General features: G+C 45.0%; 1 protein-coding gene and 1 non-coding gene across 3 annotated transcripts in view; one reads left to right on the top strand and one right to left on the bottom strand.

Annotated features, from left to right (window-relative positions):
- Positions 1-18,316, bottom strand: part of TMC5 (transmembrane channel like 5) — a 45,000-nt gene that overhangs the window by 16,477 nt on the left and 10,207 nt on the right. The window contains exons 1-10 of one of the 2 annotated variants that reach the window (XM_060172858.1): positions 17,924-18,280; positions 14,232-14,331; positions 11,574-11,661; positions 9,601-9,849; positions 8,469-8,620; positions 7,227-7,371; positions 6,015-6,170; positions 3,869-4,020; positions 3,689-3,767; positions 2,352-2,449 (exon numbers count right to left, since the gene is read on the bottom strand). In XM_060172858.1, the coding sequence (XP_060028841.1) occupies positions 2,352-2,449; positions 3,689-3,767; positions 3,869-4,020; positions 6,015-6,170; positions 7,227-7,371; positions 8,469-8,620; positions 9,601-9,849; positions 11,574-11,661; positions 14,232-14,331; positions 17,924-18,200 (1,496 nt within the window). In that variant the 5' untranslated portion in view covers positions 18,201-18,280. Of the gene's footprint in view, positions 1-2,351; positions 2,450-3,688; positions 3,768-3,868; positions 4,021-6,014; positions 6,171-7,226; positions 7,372-8,468; positions 8,621-9,600; positions 9,850-11,573; positions 11,662-14,231; positions 14,332-17,923; positions 18,281-18,316 lie in introns of those variants that run through there. The other variant, XM_007516583.3, reaches the window with a different exon arrangement.
- LOC132533224 (U6 spliceosomal RNA) lies at positions 7,798-7,905 on the top strand. Its single transcript, XR_009545130.1, has one exon. It is a non-coding gene; the product is annotated as a U6 spliceosomal RNA (small nuclear RNA).

Consider the following 18,316-nt stretch of genomic DNA (forward strand, 5'->3'; position numbering starts at 1 on the left):
ATTTCTTTTTTTTTAGTTTTTTAACAGAGCACTAATCTGGCTTATGGTGGGGTGGGATATTGAATCTGGGACTTCAGAGCCACAGGCATGAGAGTCTCTTTGCATAACCATTATGCTATCTACCTCATCGCCCCTCCTCTTCAATTTTTAAAAAAAGATCCAAGTACAAGCATGCTTTTGAACATAAATTAAAAGAAAAATGCAATATGTTCAAATAAGAGTACAGCTAAAGTGATTTTAAAAATTCTAGGAGCTTGGGGGTCGGGTGGTAGCGCCATCAGGTTAAGCTCACATGGCGCAAAGCTCAAGGACCAGCGTAGGGATCTCAGTTCTAACCTCTGGCTCCCCACCTGCAGTCATTTCACAGGTGGTGAAGCAGGTCTGCAGGTGTCTATCTTTCTCTCCTACTCTCTGTTTTCCCCACCTCTCTCGATTTCTCTCTGTCCTATCCAACAACGAACATCATCATCAACAACAATAATAACCACAACAAGGCTACAACAAGGGCAATAAAAGGGGGAAAACAATTCTAGGGGCTGTGGAGATAGCATAACGGTTATGCAAAAAGATTTTCATGCCTGAGGCTCTGTGGATTCAGATTCAATTCACATCACTACAGAAGCCAGATCTGAGCAGTGCCCTGGTTAAAACAAACAAAAATCTAGAAAGGCTGGAGAAATATCAACGGAAGAGCAGTTTATGCAGCTGACTCTCATGCTTGAAGCACCAGAGATCTCAGGTCCAAGCCCCAGAACCATCATAAACCAGAGCAGAGCAGAGCTCTGGTCAAGAGAATAAAAGGAGGGAAAAATCTAGAAAACATTTCTTACCATAACTATTTAAAATTATCCCACCCATTTTCCTATTTAACCACTCTTGATTTATTAAACATTGGTTTTCCACAGATCAGATAAACCTAGCACATGTCAGTCCAAGCAAACTGAAAAATCTTCAGCTCTGTTTATAGAATTGATGATATTTTCCTACCTAAACCTACAGGGAGGAAAGCCAGATCTTCAATTACTCTGACAGAGTGGAGGCTACTTTGATTTCTTCATACAGAGAAACACACACACACACACACACACACACACACACACACACACACACACACCCTATTTAAAAGTCTCAGGCTAGGAAGATAGTGCCATCAGTAATGCTACATAATTTTGTGTCTAAAGCACTGGAGGTCCCAGGTTCAAACCCTAGCCAAAGCTGAGCAGTGCTCAGGTAAAAATAAATAAATAAAATAAACAAATCTCATAGTTATGTCCTGACTCTGGACAGAAGTTGGGATAAAAGTAAGTTTGGCAGATTGAGTGAGGAAATTTGACATTCAACTTACTCAGTGAGGAAGAAATCAATATGTGTCATGCCATCTCATCACTGGAGCTAGAAATACGAAAATGTCTACAGGGACTGAAATAACTTTCATATTATTAAAAAATAAATACGAGAGTACAAGAGGACCACAGTGCAACTATGGTAACATTGCCTCCACTTTGTACACTTAGGGTCTAAAATAAAAATGAGCACATTAACTTAATGTACTTAAAGCAATGAGATAAATCTTTACACAGTGGTGTGGAAAGATAGTACTCAAGGTAGTGAGTGACCCAGGAGGTGGCACTGTGGCTTCAGTGCTAGACTTTACAAACATGAAGCCTTGAATTCAGTCCCGATTCACATGTGCTAGTGATGTGACTGAAGCCTTCCCCCCCTTCTTTTCTCTCTCTCTCTCTTTCTCTCTCTCTCCCCCACTTTCTCCCCCCTCTATCATTAAAAAATAAATGTTAAAACTTGGCAAGGTATTGTGGTGTGATTAGTCAGAGTAATCTCCACAATGACTTTGCAGCGAGACCCCATTTCTGTCTTGGAGAAGCATACAGTACAAGTACACAAAGCAGTGCGTAGACAGAAAAATGTGGATAAATATACAATAGATATCAGGTTTATCAGTGGTGGAGAGATCTCAAATCATCTCTAGATGAACTTTGACAATGGAGTTGCTAGATTAAGGTGAAATTTCAGTTAATTTAGAAGAAATCAATATCCCAAAGGGCATTAGGCAGACAGAACAATGCTCATTTTGCCTGCTTAATCAAGAGACCAGCTCTGGTCTCTTGCCAGGTGTGCCAGGTGTGAATTATAGCCCTACTTCACTTAATCATGGTGTACAAAATGCATATATGGGTGGTTTTGCCAGTGTTAAAACATCATCAGCTGACAAACTGAGATACCCTGGTCCACCACACATCCAAGCTAGAAGGCACCACCTACTGGGACCCCCTTCACTGACCCAAATGTCATTAAACAAAGTGTCACTGTACTCAAGACCAACAACCATTTACCTCCTTAGGAACTCCCCCAGCAAGGAATCAGCTAAGGAGAACACGAAATCCATCAAAAGGAGTCGGTAGATTTCCTGGCCAATGAGGGTTTCCCAACACTGGAAGGCAAATAAAAGTCAGGATGTGGGGTGAGGCTATGGCTTCCACTCAAGCCCCATCTATTGCTGGCTTTCTATGCTCATTGGAGTTGGCACAATAGCTCAGCTGGACCCAGCTCATGTGTACCAAGAAAACCAGGTTCACCTTCAATAGAAATGAGTGATTTGGTTGCATTTGTTTTTATTTATTTATCATGTTTATTTTCTTTCTGGGGCCCTTCATCCCCCATGAATCCTTGCCCTCCACAATCTTCCCTTCTCACTATCTCTTCTGGTAGTTTTTGGTCACCGGCAGGCAGAGAGAAGAAGAGAAACATACTACAACACTGAAGCTTCTTCCAGTGAGGTAGAGGCCAGGATCCTACCTGGGTCATAGGCACAACAAAGCAGATATATTATCCAGGTAAGCTACTTTATCTCTCCTCAATTTTTCATCTCTGGATTCAATTTCTCTGCCAGGACTAAACAATTTCTTCAGGAGAGCAGGGGATATCAATGGACAACAATGCCACCACTCTTGTTTCTTACTAACCTTATGAAAAACAACTAAGAACTGTTTAAGAAAATGCCCTAGAGAGGCCCAGAGACAGCGTACCTGGTAGAGCACAGACGTTATGCTCAAAGACCTGGGTTTGAGCATATAGCCTCCACATGGCAACACCATGCACAGGGGAAGTTTCATGAGTGGCAGAGCAGTGCTGTGATATCTCTCCTTTCTGTCTCCCATCTCTCTCTCTCTCACTCTCCCTTTCATGCTCTATATAGAAAAATTCATTGGGAGTGGTGGAGTCATTTACTAGTACAAATACAAAGCCCCAGTGAAAACTGTGGAGGCAAAAAAAAAAAAATAAAATAAAAATAAACAAAGGAAGAAAGAAAGAAAAGGAAGCTGGAGGGAGGATTAGAGGTTAATCAGTCTAGCACACATAGGAATAAGGTTAAACGAGTCCATTTACAAAACTTGTGATCAGGAACTTCAGCAGGAAGACAAGACTATAGGTTGAGAAACACAGCTTTGAGATATGCCTAATGGAGGAGAAGTAATGTGTGTGCACACAGCTGAGGATGGATGGATGGATGGATGATTGGTTGGGTACAGTAGATAGAAGGAAGAACAATATAATACATATTCTAATATCATGAGTAGAAATGTACTTCTTCCCCAGTGACCAGAGGGGAGGGAACCAAAGTGAAGCCAAAGTGAAGGCAAACCAGTATAGGAAAACAATAACACCTCACCTCTTCACCAGCCAGGGCCACCACATTGAGCCAGTAGTAGCAGAGAATTCCAATGATTGATATCTTCAGGAAGATGTTTCTAAACAACAGAAGGGAGAACAACCGTCATTTCCCTCCAAGGTCATCACCTGTGTCTGGGACCAGACATTCCTTTTGTCATGTGACAGAGAGGCAGCCTACCGGATGAGGAGGGTGTACACCTCATGCCTCGGCAGCTCATAGCGCTCCACCAGTCGGAACACGGAGTAGAAGCGAGGCACTACCAGGTTCATGCAGGAAACCACGAAAGGCAGCAAGAGTACAGCGCCGGGGTCCTTGTGGTTCTTCAGAAACTGCCGGGGATGGAGAAAGGGAATTAGGGTGCTGTGTGGGCACCCTCTCTGTCTCACTCAGAAGCCCCCTCAGGGGAAAAGAAAACCTAGAAGTGCCAATATTGAACACTTGCCCATGCCAAACACCACAGCAATTATCTTTAATCCTCACCGAGGCACAGCAGGTGGGTATTCATAGACTTAATTTAGGGGCACACCGAGTCTCAGAGAGGTGAAGCTGCTGGCCCAGGGTCACATAGCCAGCAAGGGGCAGACTTGGAGCTCAGGTTTATCTGATTTGGGGCCTGAGCCCAAGTAGCCCCTTAGTGACTCCTTTTTTATTTTTATTTTTATTTATTTTTTTATTTTATTTTTATTTTTTTTTGCCTCCAGAGTTATTGCTAGGACCTGGTGCCAGCACTGCGAATCCACTGCTCCAGGAGGCTATTTTTTCCCCTCACTTTTGTTGTTATTATTATAGTTATTGTTGTTATTAATGCTGTTGTTGGATAGGACAGAGAGAAATGGAGAGAGGAAGGGAAGACAGAGAGGGGGAGAGAAAGAGACACCTGCAGACCTGCTTCACCGGCTGTGAAGCAACTCCCCTGCAGGTGGGGAGCCGGGGGCTAGAACCGGGATCCTTACACTGGTCCTTGCGCTTAACCTTCTGTGCTACCACCCCACTCCCCCCCCTTTATTTATTTTTTTAAATCATAACACTGATCAGCTCTTGTGTATGGTGGTGTTGCTGAGGATGAACTTGGGACCTCCAAGCCTCAGGCATGAAAATCTACTGTAGGTCAGGGGAGACAGCATAATGGTTCTGCAAAAAACTTTCATGCCTGAGGCTCTGAGACCCTAAGTTCAATCACCAGCACTCCATAAGCCAGGGCTGAGCATCGCTGCCAGTGTGTCTATCTCTTTCTCAGAATCTTTCTCTCATTAATATAAAACAAATAAAATGTTTTTTTAAATGTGTATGTGGTTTTTAAAAAAGATTTTATTTATTTATTCATGAGAAATGATAGGAGGAGAGAGAGAGAAAGAACCAGACATCACTCTGGTACATGTGCTTCTGGGGATTGAACTCGGGACCTCATACTTGAGAGTCCAATGTTTTTATCTACTATGCCGCCTCCTGGACCACCAAATAAAATGTTTTTAAAAGTCTATTGCACAAACTACTACTGTGCCATCTTATTAATTCCTTTGACTATTAAAAAAGTAGTAAGGTAACATTTTTTCATCACCCAGAGCATCAGGAAGAAACTCCACAAAATTTTTGTCCCTGGTCCTGACCACTCACTTGCAAAGCCAGGTATAATCATTCCTGTTTTACAGGTAATGAAGAGTCTGGGGTCTCTTGCCAAAGTCCATTAGCTCACAATACTTATGAGTGTCTAGTTTGTGCTTGGATGGTTTGTAGAGACTTGGGAGGTGATGACAGAGCAAACTTTGTCCCCTCATTAGCCCAGAGCTTATACTCAGACGTGTGCCCATACATCACCTGCACACGGCGTTAAAGATGCAGAGTCTGAATCCCAAGGCTGTTGGGGCCCTGGATTCTTGCATTTTCTTCTTTTTTTAAAATTTTTTTTACATTTCTTTCTTTCTTTATTTTCCCTTTTGTTGCCCTTGTTGTTTATCGTTGTTGTTGTTATTGCTGTCATTGTTGTTGGATAGGACAGAGAGAAATGGAGAGAGGAGGGGAAGACAGAGAGGAGAGAAAGACAGACACCTGCAGACCTGCTTCACCACCTGTGAAGCGACTCCCCTGCAGGTGGGGAGCCGGGGGCTCGAACCGGGATCCTTATGCCGATCTTTGTGCTTTGCGCCACCTGACATTTTCTTCTTTTTAAAAAAACATTTATTGGGGAGTCGGGCTGTAGCGCAGCAGCTTAAGCGCAGGTGGCGGAAAGCACAAGGACTTGCATTTTCTAGCAAGCTTTCTGCTGCTAGCCACAAGGCCAAGTCTGAGTATCGGGCTCCACATCACACTGCCCCTCCAGCATTACCTCTGAGTTGTTCTCAGCCAGGTAATACACTGCAGCACAACAAGCAACGGCCACTCCAGTCGACAGAACCCAGGCTGCCAGGTGAGCAGACAGGCGGACCAGCTGCTGCTTGAGTGTTAACTTGATGTTCTCCTGACGGATTTCTGACAGGTTCTCCTATAAACACGAGGACATCAAATTACCCATAGACCCCTCTCCACGGTTAGCAAGAGCCCCCCTCCTATGATGCCAGAGACAAACCTATTCTAGATCCAGGCAAGAAGGGAAGTTTGTGGTGACCATGGCTAATGAGAGACCTGTGGAGAATCTCAAATGGACCAGGAACCCCCATCCTGGAATTGTTGAAGAACAGGTGGGACTGTTAGTTTAGCGGTGAGCTCTTGAGGAAAGTGCTTTGAGGCCACAGAGCTTTCTTGAAGAGCAAGAACAAGGCTGTACATCTTTGTTAAGGAGGAGTTGAGCACCTGCAATTCTCTCACCAAAGTCCTTGTGTTTATAAATTCTGGTTGTTCTCTTTTATTTTAGTACTTTATCCTTTTTCTTTTACTTTTTTGCCTCCAGGGTTATTACTGGGGCTCCGTGCCTACACTATGAATCTACTGTTCCTGGAGGCTATTTTTTTCCCTTTTTGTTGTTCTTGTTTTTTTATTGATGTTGTTATTATTATTGTTGTTGTTGTTATTGCTGTCATTGTTGTTGAAAAGGACGGAGAAAAATCGAGAGAGGAGGGGAAGACAGAGAGGGGGAGAGAAAGATAGACACCTGCAGAACTGCTTCACCACTTGTGAAGAAATCCCCCTGCAGGTGGGGATCCTGGGGCTCGAACCGGGATCCTTATGCCAGTTCTTGCACTTTGTGCCATGTGCGTTTAACCGTTTAACCCACCGCACTACTGCCCAGCCCCCACTCTCTCTCCTTTTCTTTCTTTGGTGTTATTACATAAGTAAATCATTTAAAGAGAGATATTTACACTGAACATATAAATTGTTCAACTACCTGCTTGTAAGTGTGTGTGAATTACAAAGCCACCATGTCATGTGAAAGTGTCTATGTCCCTGCACCAGCACTTGCACTGTGCATTATGAATAGATATCAACTAATGTCATGGTCAACACACAAGTAATTCATTATTATTTAAAGAGAAGTTACAGACATATAGCAGTAGGAAAGATTGGCCATAGGGAGGTACTGTTTAAAGTGGGCTTGCCTTACCCGTATTTCAGTGCTAAGATTCTTCTGTTTCAGTTTTACAGCACTGTCATGAGTGACGGTGAAGTCCCAGCAAAAAATCAGCTTAGCAATCCCTCTGGAGTAAATGTGCGGGTTAATGAAGTTGTTCCGGAAATACCTGGCCATGCTGGGAAGGCGGAAACCAAAACACCCAGGGGGTTATTAGAACAGATACTGGGAGGACAGAGATTCAAACAAATAAAACAACACGATCATTAATGGTGAGAGGCAGCATGAGAATTAGTCTTAAATTCCTCTGGAACAAAGAGCAACAAATGTAGTAGCTAAGAGTATTTAACAAACTTGGTTCACAGTCCTAGATTAGCTAGCTGGAGGTGTCTTTGTCATTTTATTTATTTAAAGTTTGTTCATGAAAAGGAGGAGAGAGAATCAGAGTGATGCTGAAAACCCGGGGGGAGGGGTCAGGGGTAGATAGCATAACGGTTATCTCATGCCTGAGGCTCCAGTCCCCAGGTTCAATCCCTAGCACCACCATAAGCCAGAACTGAACAGTGATCTGGTAAAAAAAAAAAAGGGGGGGGGCAGGGGGGGCGTGCTTGCTTCAACAGCACATATACTAAAAGTTGGAATGATACAGAGAAGATTAGCATGGCCCCTGCACAAGGACAATGTGCAAATTCATGAGGCATTCCATATTAAAAACAAAAAACAAAAAAACAAGGACCCAGTGGGGAGCTCAGTGACAGAGAACATGGTGCAATCTCCAACATCATAAATAAAATGGGGAGTCGGGTGGTAGTGCAGCGGGTTAAGCGCAAGTGGCACGAAGTGCAAGGACCGGCGTAAGGATCCCGGTTCGAGCCTCCAGCTCTCCACCTGCAGGGGGGTCACTTCACAAGCGGTGAAGCAGGTCTGCAGGTGTCTGTCTTTCTCTCCCCCTCTGTCTCCCCTCCTTTCTCGATTTCTCTCTGTCCTATCCTATGACAGCAACAACAACAATAACCACCACAATGATAAAACAACAAGGGGAACAAAAGGGGGGAAAAAATGGTCTCCAGGAGCAGTGGATTCATGGTGCAGGCACCGAGCCCCGGCAATAACCCTGGAGGCAATAAATAAATAAATAAATAAATAAAATAAAAGCTCTTTTTCCTCTCCTTGGTCATATTTCACATGATGGGATAAGAGGTGCTTCTGAGTTTCTCAGATGTTGCCGAAATCTGGACAAAAAGCACAGAAGCAGGTCATCTCCCTAGGCTGTACCTGAAGAGCAGGCTGAAGAAGCAGACAACCAGGCAGGCGGCGATGGTGAAAAGATAGGCCAGTTGCATGTCGTAGGCAGCCCTGCCACCTCCATGCCGGATTGTGGCGTTGGTGTAAAAGCCATAATACATCACTGTGTGGCTGAAATAACCCTGCCAGCGACAAGAAACCCCAGGTCAGAACAGTCTCTTGAGAATACAGTGCATGGTTGGTGGTGGGGTCACAGTTGAACCTTTTTAACCTTCGTGTTCAACGAGAAGCTTAGAGCAGGTTAGACTCCATGTGGTACAGAGAAAAAGCACCCAGGGTCTCTGAGAACACAATCGTCTTCTCCTCTTTAGGCTCCTAGAGTTGGGAAGGAATCCCAAACAAGCTTATATTTTAAAGGGTAGAGAGAGAGAGGCAGAAAGACAGAGAGACAATGAAAGATCATAGCACCAAAGCTTCCTTCAGTCTGGTGGGTGTCAGGTCTTGAACCTGAGTTGTGCAAATGGCAAAGCAACACACTAGCCTAGTGAGTTATTTCACCAGCCCCCCGCACCACTTTACCACAGAGGGATCCATGTCACCATGGGCATCTAGTGAGCACAGGACAGTTGACTACAAGTACAATGGCCAGTCTTAGATGTCTTTGTCACCAATTATGCAAATGTGCTTTCTGTGAAACAAATCCTACCTTTAGATTCCAAATTTCAATTTACAGGAAAGAAAAAGTAAAGTGGACATAGAAGACATCAGAGGAACCATGAGGAAAAAAAGCGCAGACAGTGGCAGAAGGTAGAACTGGAATCTGACCAACTGACCAGGTTAAGGTTCAAAACAAAGGAGGCCAGATTTTTTTTTTTTTTGAGTTTGTGGGCATTCTAGATCAATAGAGCTGAAATGATAAAAGAACCGGATGGCTGAGTGTGTGACATGCTGGTCAACTCCCAGACAGAGTGAAAAGCTTTGATGGTGACCAAGTTCTTGTCCCAGGTTTAAAGGTGGTGATGGGAAGTGAAAGAGGAGGAGGAGGAGGAAGAGAAGATGGGGGAGGGAGGAAGGGGGCAGGGGGAAAGGAGAAGGAGGAGGAAGAGGAGGAGGAGGAGGAGGAGCAGGAGGAAGAGAGGAGAGAAAGAAGCAGAGGACTTACTGCTCCGGTTAAAAACTCCAGCCCCGTGAACCAGAGGGTGTTCTTTTCAGCCACGGTTAACTGAGGGATTATGATGAAGCTGAAGGTCACGATGAATGAGAAAATGTTGAACTTCAAAAGCCACCTTAGGAAGTTAAAGTAGGAGAGGACGCTGGTTCCGAACTTGCCTCCAATGACTTTGAGTGTCTTCTGCCACAGACTGAAGGAACTGAACAGCTCAGACAGGCTGTTCCTGGATCTTCGGCATGCCTGTAGAGGGGCCAAAGCACCAGGCTTGACACTTAACAAACGTCAAGTGAACAGGCGCAGAACTGCCAAGGAGAAGTCTTTCTAGAGCAGAGCACTGATCCAGGCCGAGTGCTGGGTGTGTGTGCAATGGTTAGCTCAGAGGAGAGCCAGCAGGTGGCTCACCTACCAGAGAGCACATGTTAGTATGAACAAGGACTTGGGTTTAAGGCCTAGGCCATCACATGGTAGCATATGCAGTGAGGAAGCTTCACAAGTAATGGAGCAGTTTTGGGATGTCCTTCCTCCTGCTTCTCCATTTCTATGCCTGTCTGTCTCTCATTCTCTATCTAGAGGAAATGGGGGAGAGTCAGGCTGGTTGAAGTTTCTCCCTCCCTCCCTCCCTCCCTCCCTCCCTCTCTCCCACCCTCTCCCCTTCCCACCTGCCTCTCTATTTCTTAGGATGTATTTATTTATTTTATAGAGAAAGTGAGAGAGAGAGAGTGTGTGTGTGTGTGTGTGTGTGTGTGTGAGAGAGAGAGAGAGAAAAAAAGAGAGAGAGAGAGAGAGAAAGAGAGAGAGAGTGTGTTTGTGTGTATGTTGGAGGGATAACTCATTGCCATGTCCCTTGGCCCAGACTTGAAGTTCAGCACCACACGGAAGGTGCCAAGATGCTGGAGCAAATCCACTGTGTGATTTATCAATATCTCTCCCTCTCCATTTCCTTTTATTTGTCTTTTCTTTTTCTTTTTTTTTTTTAACACTTTGATAGGAGAGAAATTTAGAGGAAAGGGGGATAAAGAGGGAGAGAGACACCTACAGCACTGCTTCACCATTTGTGAAGTTTCCCCCTGGCAAGCGGGGACTAGGATCTTGAACACACTGATCCTTGTGCAGTGTAACGTGTACACTTAACACCACTGCTTGATCCCCCCTTTCCTATATCTGTCTGAGTGGAACAGTGGCCAGGAGAGGTGAAAGTGTGCATACATGAGGTTTAAAAAACAAACAAACAAACAAACAAACAAGAAAAGACAGAAAAAGTGAGGGAAACCAGAGCATCACTGTAATATATATATGCTGCCAGTGGACAGAAACCAGGGCCTGCAAGTCCTGTGTTCTCCCCATTGAACCTGTGTCACCTTTCTGTTGACAGATTGATCCAGTTTCTAAGGTTTTCAATGAAGCATCCATGAACTCAGACACTCCTTTTCCCCATGTGAACCACACCTCCCAACCTCTGGTCTTTTTTTTTTTTTTTGACCCAAGCATTGCTTAGCTCTAGCTTATGGTGGTGTGGAGGACTGAACCTGGGACTTCAGAGTCTCAGACATCATAGTCTCTTTGTTGCATAACCATTATCCTATCTCCTCTACCCCTCCAGTCTTTCTTTTTTAAATATTTATTTATTTATTCCCTTTTGCTGCCCTTGTCTTTTTTTATTGTTGTAGTTATTGTTGTTGTTATTGATGTCATTATTGTTGGATAGGACAGAAAGAAATGGAGAGAGGAGGAGAAGACAGAGAGGGGAAGAGAAAGACAGATATCTACAGACCTGCTTCACTGCAGGTTGTGAAGCGACTCCCCTGCAGGTGGGGAGCCGGGGGCTCGAACTGGGATTCTTATGTCTGTCCTTGTGCTTTGCGCCATGTGCGCTTAACTCGCTGCACTACTGCGTGACTCCCCCAATCTCCAGTCTTTACTCTCTCAATGTGCCCATTACACTCATGGCAGTGAGGCTGACTCACCATGGAAATAGAGTTCACACACTGCGCACAGCAAGTGAACTCCAGGCTGCTGTGGGTCTGCTTACTTTTCTCTTTGTCGACCATCTTCCTGTGGGGACAGAAGAGGGAAGTGAGTGACACCCAGGCTACAACACATTTATTGCAGAAAGAGCAACTGAGCACCTATGACTGTGTGCCAGATATAAAGAAACCAATCTTGGGAGTCGGGTAGTAGTGCAGCGGGTTAAGCACACATGGCGCAAAGCGCAAGGACTGGTATAAGGATCCTGGTTCCAGCCCCTGGCTCCCCACCTGCCGTGGGGGGGGGTCGCTTCACAAGTGGTGAAGCAGGTTCGCAGGTGTCTGTCTTTCTCTCCCCATCTCTGTCTTCCTCGCCTCTCTCCATTTCTCTCTGTCCTATACAACAACAATGACAGCAATAACAACAACAACAATAACCATAACAAGGTAAAACAACAAGGGCAACAAAAGGGGAAAAAAGGGAGACCAATCTCCTTGCAGAGAAAGAACATCCACAGTGAATTAACAAGATGGTGATTTATTTGTACTATGGGAAAGAAAAGGAAAGAAAGTGGGGATTGCTAGGTAGAGACCACATTATAGTCTGAAATGAGGTGACATTTCAGCAAAGACTGGACAGGAGGGGAGGGCTTGTCAGATTGGATAAAGGACTGTCCCATGTCTAGGCAACAGCTAACATGGAGCCCCACAGGGAAGACCAGCAGGGGGCAGTATGTCTGGAGTGGATTGAGCAGGGCAGGGAGGAGGTGGTGCTCACGATAAAGGAAGGGTCCGTTAAAATCAGTAGTGCTCAATGTTGGAACAATGATTCTCAGCCTTAGGTGACTTTGATTGTAGGACTAAAATGTGGGGTTTTGTTGGGAAATGAGGATGTGGTTGAGCTCGGCAGGGCTCACAAAGCACCCTGCATTCCTGATACTATGGCCTATCTACATAATCATTGTTTTGCCTGAAAGATCCCCACCCATTTCGTTCCTTTGATCTATCTTCTTTCTGTTGGGTAGTATGCCAGCTCCCCCGGCTTCTGTCTCTAATCCTGCTTAACTAAGAACCAGCATGCCTGCATGGCATTGGTTTGACCCCACTCAAAGCTGCGGTCTATTTACATAAATCACTAACTAAGCACCACCCTCCCTCCAGGGCATTGGTGGTTCAGTGGTAGAATTCTCGCCTGCTCTGCCCCCTCTCCTTGTCACACCCTGATTTTCACCAGTCACTTTTCTCTCCACCCTCTCTATGTTACATCCTGTTTACACCCTACTTGGCAAATATATATATGGACAGGTTTGTGAGTTTTCAGTTTAGTTTAGTTTAGTTTTAGCATAGCTTGGTTTAGATTGTGCTGCATTCTGCATGAATAAAGAGATACTGCGTACAACCCAACCATGAGTCCCTGGTCATCTGTCTCGCGAAGCTAGTCAGACACTTTCTACCCTCGAGACCCTCCCTGCCTGCAGGATAATATTAATCCTACCAGTTAAAACCCCTGAAACAGTTGCTAAGGAAGTTTCTACCTTCTCAGCCCCCTTTTGCCTCTCTCTGCCCCTTTCCTAGAGATTTCCATTTCCGACTTGCCATTTCTGGGTCTGCCCTTTAAAAGCTTGGGCTCTCTGATCAATAAAGATATTACATTGCCTCACCACCACATGTTTGGTTCCTGAGTCATCTCCCTCACGTCCCTAAGTGAGCAGCAGTCCAGGCTAGCTCTGGTCGAGTTCTCTCCAACCCAGAGAGTACGCGCCTGGGGAAGAGGCACCCCCCACGCTAGCCCGGCAGGATTTAATTTATATAGTGGGTTGAAGTCAGTGAAGCTGCTAAACATGCTACAGTGAGCAGGCCAACACTCCCACCCCCCCAAAAAAAAGAGCCCCAATCCCAAATGGCAGGAGACAGTCAAAAGCCCCTGCTCTAAAGTGCTTTCAATCCAGCTCTGTGGCAGAGGGAGACACACCGGATTTGAAGTGGAAGAGTGTTTTCAGAAAGCTCCTGCCACAGATGGTCCATTCGTCCACCCAAGAGCTCATCACACCTTCATCCTTGGCTCTGTTCCTTTTGTGGAGTTTTAGCACCTTCAATGACCCCTCCCCACATCCCCAACTTTCAAGCATCCATTCAAATGAAAGCCCCTACCCCTAGCCCCGCTCTAACCAAGTGGACTTCAGTGAAGAAACAGCAGAAGGGGTCAGGCGGTGTTGCAGCGGGTTAAGTGCACGTGGCACAAAGTGCAAGAACCAAAGTAAGGATCCTGGTTTGAGCCCCCGACTCCCCACTGTAGGGGGGGGTCGCTTCACAAGTGGTGAAGCAGATCTATCTGCAGATGTCTTTCTCTCCCCTCCTCTCTCCATTTCTCTCTACCTTATCCACCAACGACAGCAATAACAACAATAATAATAACCACAACAATGATAAAACAACAAGAATAACCCCAACGATAAAACAACAAGGGCAACAAAAGGGAAGAAAAATAGCCTCCAGGAGCAGTGGATTCGTGGTGTAGGCACTGAGCTCCAGCAATAACCCTGGAGGCAAAAATAAATAAATAAATAAATAAACAGATAAATAAAACAGAAGACTGAGGTTTGAGTACAATCTGGGGAGGAAGGAAAGAAGGAGGAAAGGAAAGCTCTGGGTACCTACCTGAGGATCCTTTTCTCCTCCATGGTCCTTGGCTGATTCCTGATGGCTTTTATTCTGTCCCTAGAGGTCATGGGTGTCAGAGATGTGATTAACTTTTGTACTGAAAAATAAAATAAGTAGAGGATTTTTTTTCTTCTTTAGCAAAATAACAGCATTTTAAAATATGGTGCTAAAGCTGGAGCATGCTTTTATAAGAGCATGAGGGAAGAAGAATGTGTGGATTCAGCAATCCTAAAAAATCACAAGTAAAAACAAAATGGTGTGTCTGTGTGTCCAATCTGAAAACCAAAGCTGGTAATGTTTGCCTGCAAATCCAAGTCAGCATTTTTATTTTTTACAAGACCAACAACAACAACAAATAAACAAATAAACAAACACATCCTGTGTGTTTGTCCACTGACTCTCTTGCCTCACTCTGGTATTCCTTGTCCCGCCCACTGTCCTCCTAGGTTCAAGCTGCAGCTCTGGCCTTGAATGTGGACCTGTGTTCTTATGCTCCCCGGAGCCAGGTCCACTGCTCCTCCCGCTAACTGCATTCCCATTTGCCATCCAAGCCGTAGACGCTGTTGGTCACCTACGCAAAGTCAGCTCTCCTTTCTAATGGAGCCCCAGTGTGCCTCCCACAAGGGCAGACACACACACACACACACACGCACACACACACACACACACACTCCCAGCATGGGGATGAGGGTTCTTAGTTCAAGTTCATCTTCATGATCTTGTCCCCACAGTTCTTGCAGATGACAGAGCTGAGCACGAATTTATGACACAGAATTGGGCAATATCCTTGTGAGTGTGGAAGGTGGTCACTAAGCGGTTTCTCAGAAAAGTGTTTTCTCTCTCCAAAAAAGAAAAAAAAAAACTCAAAAAAAAAAAGGGGGGGGGGAAGTGGATTCTTCTTTCTCTGAATACAACTGTGTCCACAGATGCCACCTAGACACCTGTTATGTGAGGGAAGCCAGGTGGGGGAGCTGGTTGGGGACATGACAGAGGGAGCAGGTGGCTTCCTGGTCACATTACTGAGCTCAAGTGCCTCACTTTAATGACTTCATTGAGGGGGAGGGAGAGAGGACTGCCAAGTCACTCTGCTGAACTTGTCTCTTCTGAGAGGGAAGAGGGGAGTGACAGAGAGGAAAAAAGGAGAAAGAGAGAACAACACAGAGACTCAGGGAGAGGAGATTTCATCATGAGAGGTGAAGCCTCCAGTGTATCTTCATAAAAGGTGTTACACCCACAAGATACACTGGCATGAAAAGATATTTTCTCCTTCCAGAAATCAGAATCGCTGGGCTTCATGGCTCTAGAATATTGTAGGATAAAACAGAAACAGCCACCACATTTGGCCTCAGGAGCAGAGAAGTAGGGAGGTCTCGGCTAACACCTAGTTTTATGTGGTCCTGTGTCTCCAAATGCATCGTGGGGAGGAATGGAACCAAAGCAAGGTGGTGTCTAAGGTGTCAGGCCTGGGAGTCAGGCAGGGATGCTGTGGGTCCCAGATCTTAAACGTGACACGTTTCCCTGATCCTCAGTTTCCTCCTCAAGCAAATGGCAGTGATATGAATCTCTGCCTCAAAGGTGTGAAATGAGGGAGCAAATCAAACTACGTCAGGGGGCAGAGAGCTAGCTTACTAGGTAAAGGGCCTGCCTTGTCATAAGCACAGCCCAAACTGTGGCAGACACCACAGAGAAGATGCTATGGGATAAGAGGGAGCTCTATACAGTACCCAGTATCTTGTATATAGCTGTGCTATTGGAAGCTTCTAATCTACTTGGTCTAGGCTTTTGAGAGAGTCCGCATATCAAATACATAGCCTATATATTAAAAAGATTCAGTTTGTCTTTTGAGAAACTTTGAGACACACAATTGATAACAAAGGGACTTTTCAAAGTTAACCCAATTAACAAATAATGTGATGATAATATTAACTATTGATTGTCTTTTTGAACCCTAAGACAGCAGGAACCTCACATCTTCACTATAGAGCCCCTACTTCCCCCAGTCCTGGAACCCTTGGATAGGGCCCACTTTCCCGTATGCATCTCCCAATCCAAACCAAATAATATTGCATCCGCCGATCACAACCTAACCAAAGCAACGATTGCCATCTCAACATGCTTCACCTCAGACTGTATCCAGAGACTTCACGTGTGGAATGACAACCCTTCAGCTTCATTACTCGGGTGAGACCTTTCCTTTAATAGTACACTCTAATTTCATCTCAGGTAGTTCACTTTCTAACAAAGTCCCATAACCTAGATATACACCAGTTTCTGTGAGAGAGAGCTTATGTGCACACGTATACATAAACTACTGCAAAATATATACCTGAAAGCAGGATTACACTAGAGTTTGCAGTGAGTACCTCCCAAACACTTCCTCTCCACTATTCCAAGCTTGGGATCCATGATTGCTCAACAAATTGTTTGGCTTCATATGTTAACTCTCTTTTCAATCACCAGGTTCCAGATGCCACCAGGATGCTGGCTAGGCTTCCCTGGATTGAAGACCCCACCAATGTGTCCTGGAGCTCAGCTTCCCCAGAGACACACCTTACTAGGGAAAGAGAGAGGTAGACTGGGAGTATGGACCGACCAGTCAATGCCCATGTTCAGCGGGGAAGCAATTACAGAAGCCATACCTTCTACCTTCTGCAACCCTCAACGACCCTGGGTCCATGCTCCCAGAGGGATAGAGAATGGGAAAGCTACCATGGGAGGGGGTGGGTTATGGGGATTGGGTGGTGGGAATTGTGTGGAGTTGTACCCCTCCTACCTTATGCTTTTGTTCACTAATCCTTTCTTAAATAAAAAATTTAAAAAAAAAAGAGGGAGCTCTAAAGCTATTCTCTCCCTCTCTCTCTTTCATTCTCTGAATTAAAAAGTGAGTTAACTGGTGAAATCACACATGCTCAATGCCTGAGATCTGAAAAACAAAATAAAAAGGGAAAAGGCTGAGAAGTGGCACAGTGGATGAAATATTGGACTTGCAAGCATGAGATCCTAGGTTCAACTTCTAACATTGCATGTACCAGAGAGGTGCTTGGTTCTAAATAAATAAATATTAATTTATTTATTCATGAGAAAGATAGAAGAGAGAGAGAAAGAACCAAATATCTAGTACATAAGCTTCCAGGGATTGAACTCAGGACCTCATTGAGTCCAATGTGCCTTATCCACCATGCCATCTTCCAGATCACAATAAATAAATATTTTTTAAAAATGAAGCTGCGGGGATGGGTGGTAGTACAACCCATAAAGTGCAAAGCTTACCATGCATTAGGACATGGGTTCAAGTCCTCAGTGCTCACCTGCATGGGGGGGGGGGAGGTCAAATTTCATGACTAGCGGAACAGTGCTATAGGTGTTTCTCTTTCTCTTCTCACCCTATTTCTGTCTCTATCATAATAAAAAAATAAATTTTTAAAAAGTATTGAAAGAATAACCAAAAGGAAGCTATCAGGAGAGCACCAGGTGTCTGAGATAAGCCTGCTAAGGGGGTGCTCCTTGTAGGTATCAGACTCTCTCAATCGGTGTCCAGCATCCTCAAGTCGTTTGCCTCACCTTCAACATACTTGGTCACAAAACTAAAAAAAAAAGCAACCCCTGGGGGACCACATATCAGCCTTCTTTGCTCCTCCCTAACTCCTTCCCCAGTGCCTCACGACCTGGACTGTCTTCCCATGACTTACAAGAGGCGTCAACACCCACACTCTCCGGGCTATGAAGTGTCTGAGAAAAGGACTCATTCAGAGCCATGGAGAACTGTAATACTCGATTGTTCCTCCCAAGGCTCCGCTGGCCAGACACCTGTGAGCCCACCACGTCAATGTCAGAAGCCAACGTAGCCATGCTGGAGTTGGCCTTCACCGGCATCTTCTCTGGGACAATGTGGTTTGAGGATGGCTGTCTCTGCAATCCATCCTCAACCTCCACAATGATTTCTTTCACTTTGTCACTGGGTAGCATCTATCGCCTTCTCTAAAACTTTGTTCTCGCCTTCTCCACTTGGAGTGGACTGTTGGAACCAGTCCAAGAGTGGTGACTGTCACAGAGGCAGGGACCCCTTACATCTTCCTAATGCC

The sequence above is a fragment of the Erinaceus europaeus genome, chromosome 15 (assembly GCF_950295315.1).
Source record: "Erinaceus europaeus chromosome 15, mEriEur2.1, whole genome shotgun sequence".
Classification (NCBI taxonomy): domain Eukaryota; kingdom Metazoa; phylum Chordata; class Mammalia; order Eulipotyphla; family Erinaceidae; genus Erinaceus; species Erinaceus europaeus.